Source organism: Centroberyx affinis, unplaced genomic scaffold, assembly GCF_046629955.1.
Source record: "Centroberyx affinis isolate AG114_WGS23_722 - 3 ecotype Tasmania unplaced genomic scaffold, CSIRO-AGI_Caff_v1 ptg000782l_1, whole genome shotgun sequence".
NCBI lineage: Eukaryota > Metazoa > Chordata > Actinopteri > Beryciformes > Berycidae > Centroberyx > Centroberyx affinis.
The window spans coordinates 22,524-28,523 of NW_027279390.1; the positions used below are offsets into that span (position 1 = coordinate 22,524).

At 42.7% G+C, this 6,000-nt stretch overlaps 1 protein-coding gene across 1 annotated transcript; it reads left to right on the forward strand.

Moving 5' to 3' along the window:
* Nucleotides 1-4,255: 4,255 nt before the first annotated feature.
* gem (GTP binding protein overexpressed in skeletal muscle) lies at nt 4,256-6,000 on the forward strand. Its single transcript, XM_071520250.1, has 4 exons — nt 4,256-4,610; nt 5,038-5,114; nt 5,270-5,474; nt 5,640-6,000. Exons 1-4 carry the CDS (start codon nt 4,256-4,258, stop codon nt 5,921-5,923), a joined length of 921 nt encoding a protein of 306 aa, XP_071376351.1. The 3' UTR covers nt 5,924-6,000.

Here is a 6,000-nt window from a genome sequence, read left to right on the forward strand (position 1 = left end):
AGCCTCCTCTCAGTGCATTTATTCAATAGCTCCTGCAGCCATGGCGACAGAATGCTTGAGCTAGGGCTGTACCGAATAGTTCGAAGCTTCGAAGCTTCATTCATAACGTTGGCATTCGAATTTTAAATCAACATTCGAATGCTGCGCACTGCACAGCTTTTTTTGCACGTCTATTCATTCTGTTTAAACCAATTATGTATACCGTATTTCTGCACAGTTGCAGATAAAGATTAGGCTACACTAATAGTATTGTGACATTGTTTATTGTTACCTAGGTTACAGCCCCAGTCCTGTGCACAACGAGTGAGTGTCGGTCACACCGAACTTCTCGTCACCGGACTGTTCAGACTTTAATTTGAAATGTTCTGATTTTGTATCAAAGTCAAGGATCTTTGGCTATTCCTATATTAATATCTTCTGGCTGAAATTCCACTTTTCCTGATGTTTCCACATATTCTCTTTGTTTTGTTGGGTGCGTATGCCGTAAATCTACATATGGGTAGGCCTACCTGACTATTAAGACAGACTTGAAAAATTGTGAATATATCTTTTGTTTTAACATATTTGGTTTAAGTCAGCTTGCAAAAGTAATTTTCATTGTTTATTGCCATTTCTGTCGTAGCATAATGTCGCTATAAGCCTAAAGGCGCGATTATTATTTCATCATTATTTTATGCCCTTATTGGATTACCCTACATGTATTTATGTTGACGGAGAGAGAGTTATATTCATTAGAGAAAGTTGATTTAATAAAAAAAAGACTAACTCATATTTAATCCGATGAATCACTTTATTCAAATTGAGGATTTTGTTTGATGTTTTTTTTTTAATGATGATGTCATAAAATATGACGGCAGACATTCGAAGCTTCATTCGAAAACCTCAATAGAAGCTTCGAATGTAAAAAAAAAATGACATTCGGTATAGCCCTAGTATGAGCTATGTTTAGATAGCTTTGACCTAGGGATGTTAATGATTAATCGACGATCGATTAATCACCGTTAACAATTTGATTGATCAATATTAATCGATAATGTACGTTATGCGCTATTTCTCATTTTGATTTACCGCCACAAGGGCGCAATTTAACTTTCACCGCCTATACAGAGGAAGAAGAAAGCCAAGCAAGCGGCGAAGCATTACACCCGAAAAGACAACAGTGTTCATTGTAAACATTGTAATACAAAGTTGAAATACAGCACCTCTACAAGCACAGATGGACTGACTGTCACCAGGCTGCGCACTGGACTCATCCTTGACCTATGGTGGCCCTGAGGGTCAAAACACATCAACATTTCACAAAACACAACGACATTTCACAAAATGTTTCGTGAAAAAAAAAAAATTGTAAAAAAAAAAAAAATAACATTCCACAATGTCTCTGAACTCACGTGTCTTAACGGTATAGAGTAACTTGATACTTTTCAATCGGACAATTCTAACGCTGCTCAACACTCAGAAAGTTAACATGAGGTGCAGAGACTTCATTGCATATTCCGCCAGTTGGGTTCCGTTGGACACAATGTAAAGACAATTTAAAGTAATTAACCCTAAAGAAAGTAGGCTACATTTTCAGCCTGTGGGAAACACTGACGTCTGTTGTCGGGGTCCCGACTCTTTTGAATTATGCTTGGTTGAGTAACTTGTTGAGTAGGCCCAAAGACAGGTGTAAAAACACGCATTTTGTATTTTCTATTTTCTATGTCAAAAGCTGTTTTTTTACATAATGATTAATCAAGTAATTGGTCATTAATGTAATTTCTGAAAATTTGCATCCCTACTTTGACCATAAGAACCTCTCCTGAAAAAAAGACACAAGTAGGTCAAGTAGGCCATTGTCTTCACTTCAAGTATTGATAGCGCTTCAGCTGTAAAATCCGTCATATATAACACTCCCAGGGTATGTTGAATCCTTTGATATCAAACTCAGTTATCAGCTTTGCAAGGCCTTGAGATGTTTGCTTTAGAGATCTGCTGAACTCTGCCTGGCACTCCCCCATTCACCATAGTGTCTGTGACAATGAGACGGCAACATGTCTCTGTACAGATTGTGTTCTAAATCAGTGTGAACATGTTTTTTTTATTGTGTCGGAGATGCTCTTGGAAGCCGTGGAGTGCAACCTTGCTGAATCACTTAGCCTTTCTGGTAGAAAGCGGTGGTAGACTGGGCTGTCAAAGGCGTTAGATCATTAGTCCAAACACTAGATAGCAGTTCAGTGAATCTGAATCGGCTGCTAAATGCTACTTCCTGATATGTGATCCTTAGCCAGCTAGATATCAAGACAGAGTTCAAGATTAGACAAACTGGCATTAGGGATTAGGGATTAATTTACACTCTCTTGCCCTGTGTTGTAATCTAGTACGTCTGTTAATTATCTCTTAGGTTGGACAGGCAGCAGCAGTGGTTTGGATCGGATATTCTTATCAGCTCCTGCACATCACTATGACAACTTAATAAATTATTTTGTATATTTTTGACTAATGGGGATGAGCTGATATTGTCAAACTAAATCAGGTAGCCTATCCCAGAGTGCAGTGCAGACATTAGGAGATGGACAGGGGACACAGCTTCCCCTCTTTTACAATGTATTGATGTTGAAAGAGTTCCAATAAAGGGAAACTTCCACCCTTGGATACTCTGTTAAACTGTATTTCATCAGTATGTGATGTTCATTGCATTCCAGGAGTTATTTTACAATGAAGTGCTATAATTTACTTTATACTTTACTTTCCTGAACCTGTGTTTACTTCTACCTGTGTAACTGATTTCTTACATTTCCCAGAATGCCTTTCGACAACTCGCAGAGAATGACATAAACTTGTTGCACTCAGCTGTGGGTTATATGTGTAGGTGGAGAGAGCAATCGTGATGGAAGTGTAAGAGTTTTTCCAGTCGATAAAAAAGTGAGTTGTAGGCCCTTACTCAAAACACAACATGTTGTGGCTGCATTGCATTCTGGTCTATTGAGGCTGTCAGTGGAGAATTCGGTCTCTCTGCCTCTTTTACAGTGGATTTCTCCCTGTGTGAGTGTGGAGTGTCGTTGCTAAATGTTGAGTCTAGAAAGAAGCTCATTGATTTTAAGGGGCTGATCCCAAACCTGATGTTTTCAATAGCTGAAAATATTTCTGCCATCGAACCCCATTGTAGCTGCACTAGAAGTATCTCAATGTGATGTCACATTGTCTGCATTTAGTTAGTTATTATATAAGTTATTCATGGAAATAAGAAAAATATAACACAAATCAACCAAATGGGCACAGAAATGTAAGGTACATTGACAATAGCTGTGTTTTAGGGTGGATTTTTCCTTTAAATTCCCCTTTTGACATGTTTACTCAAAAGTGCAAAGCATGAAAGCAAGAAAACATAGATAATAATGGTCTGTTGTTGTTGCCGAGATACTTTTTCCTACTACAGTAGCTCTCTTTTCAGCCATATCCTGTCATCCTTCCTCCTGCAGCGGACAATAAGGTCCGCACTTGAACACTTCAATTGGCCTCAGACAAGGAGCACGGGGATGAGCAGGGGACAGGAAGGATGATGTCAAGGAGACTCTCTCTCTCTCTCTCTCTCTCTCTCTCTCTCTCTCTCTCTCTCCCGCCCTCTCTCTCTCTCTCTCTCTCTCTCGCTGACTCCCTCCCTCTTCATATAAACCGCAGCAGGGAAACCCCATCAGAGCATTAGAGAGAGACCGACTCAGATGGAGATTACAGGGACAGACGGTGGCAGCGACATCAACAAGTCAACAGCTGTAAAAGTGTCTACTCCGGGACTAACCAATCAAATATTTTTTTGAATTGTCCGAATTAAACCTCACAGAACTTTTTTGGGACACGCCTTTGCATCTGAGCGCGCTCGATCTTTAGTAAAAGTGCGTGTGGCTTTCATCAGTTTCACTGCAGGTTCTGGGAGTAACTTCATATCTTGAGCTTTAAATACTGGCAACTGGGGACGTAAGAGGGCAAACTGACCCAAACTCAGTTTAGTGACGATTTTATTTGCGGAATAGAGTTTAGGCCTATCCGTCTTTTTTGGCTGTAAAATCTGTATGCGGTAAATTTATGAATTAAGGAAGATAAGGTCTTCCAAGGAAAAACGTTGTTTGCCTAATGACGATCACCGACTGGAGGTCATAGTTTGCCCACCTTTTTATTTACCGCTACATCACTGTGCAAAACAGTGGATTTAGTCCCACCGGTTAATCCAGGCGTGGGTTATTTTGTTTAAGAGTTCATAGTAACTGCCATCAGTACCATGATGTCCAGTGTGCGCCGGCACAGCCTCCGCCTGCAGACCGAGCTGCACCGGTGGAGCATCTGCGACCCGGGCAGCCACCTGCTGTCGGACAGCCTGCTGGCCCGGGTCCCCGCCTGCATCTCCCGCTCCAAGTCCTGTATCAGCTCCACCGGGGAGTCGGACGGGAGCCGCGGAAGCTGGTCGTCCTCAGACTCGGTCATCTCCACCGACTCCACCGGCGAGGCAGCGGGACGCCGGTGTCCGCTCCGTGTGGTCCTGCTGGGGGCCAGCGGAGTCGGTAAAACGGCGTTCGCCAGCATCTTCGCCGGTGCGGCGGACAGCATGGACAGTGATGTCTGCGAGCTCTACGGAGGTGAGAAAATGTTGATGACTGGACCAGTGTTACTTGATGATGTCCGATCATTATCATTCATCATCCTGTCACCCCTAACGAAAAAGATCGGTCTTAATACTGTACTAAATTTTAGAGGACTACTATACAACCATCACAGCAAAAATGGAGGTCCCTATAGGGGAATTATGGGAATATTGTTTTGATACCATATAGGCCTATAAAGAATAGATAAAATGCCATAAAGTTTGAAAAGAAAAGAAAAGAAACTATATTACAGTATTGAGTAGCCTACCACAGACAAGTCTCTATAAGAATATCAAAAGGACATTATAAGAATTTCTTTCATTATGGATTTGCCAATAGTTGCAGTCAACAACAAGATTATTCGTTATAGAACCTTTCTCTTATTTTACAAATGTTAATTGCTTGCTCCTGATTATTTCAGATGAAGTGTGTGAAAAGGCGATTGAAGTGGATGGAGAGACTGCAACTATAACTCTGCTTGACACATGGGATGCAGAGGTGAGGAAAAAACAAAACGCCTGCAATGTGAGATTATTTGACTTGTGTAAATCAGAGAGAGGGCATTACAGCCTGTATGTCAGCCTCATAGAATATCTAGAAATTGTGTAAAAAAGTACTGTACATCATTTCTCTAACGTGTGTGTGTTTTGCAGGATGAGAACCAGTGGGCTCAGGAGCATTGCATGCAGACAGGCGATGCGTACCTGTTGCTGTACTCTATAACTGACCGGGCCTCGTTCCTTCGCGCCTCAGAGCTCCGTATAACCCTCCGCTGTGACCGTCCTGCCCAGCACACGCCAATCATCCTGGTGGGGAACAAGTGTGACCTGGTCCGACGCAGAGAGGTGTCAGTCAGCGGTGAGGACACATAACCCCTGTGTGTGTCTGTGTCTGTGTCTCTTTCTCTCTCTTTCTCTCTCTCTCTTTCTTTCTCTGCTTCTGTGTGTTGAGCATTATTTGATGTGAGGTTGGACTTTTCTCTTTGTTCTACTTTTTTAACTTTCTGTGTTCTGCCTGTTTCAGAGGGCCGTGCGTGTGCTGCGGTGTTTGACTGTAAGTTCATTGAAACGTCAGCCGCCATGCAGCACAACGTCTGGGAAGCCTTCCACGGCATCGTGCGGCAGATGCGTCTACGGCGAGACTCCAAGGAAGCCAACGAGCGCCGCAGGCACATAAACTCTAACGCGCGGCGCGAGAGCCTGCCCATGAAGGCCAAGCGTTTCCTCGACAAGATGGTGGCAAAGAACAATGCCAGCGCGGCGTTCCGACTGAAGTCTAAATCCTGCCATGACCTCTCTGTGCTCTAGGAGCCAGGAGATACACATTCTCACAGCAGGTGAAGCAGCTACGGGCTGGATGATAGAGGATGTCGCGGTGGACTGGA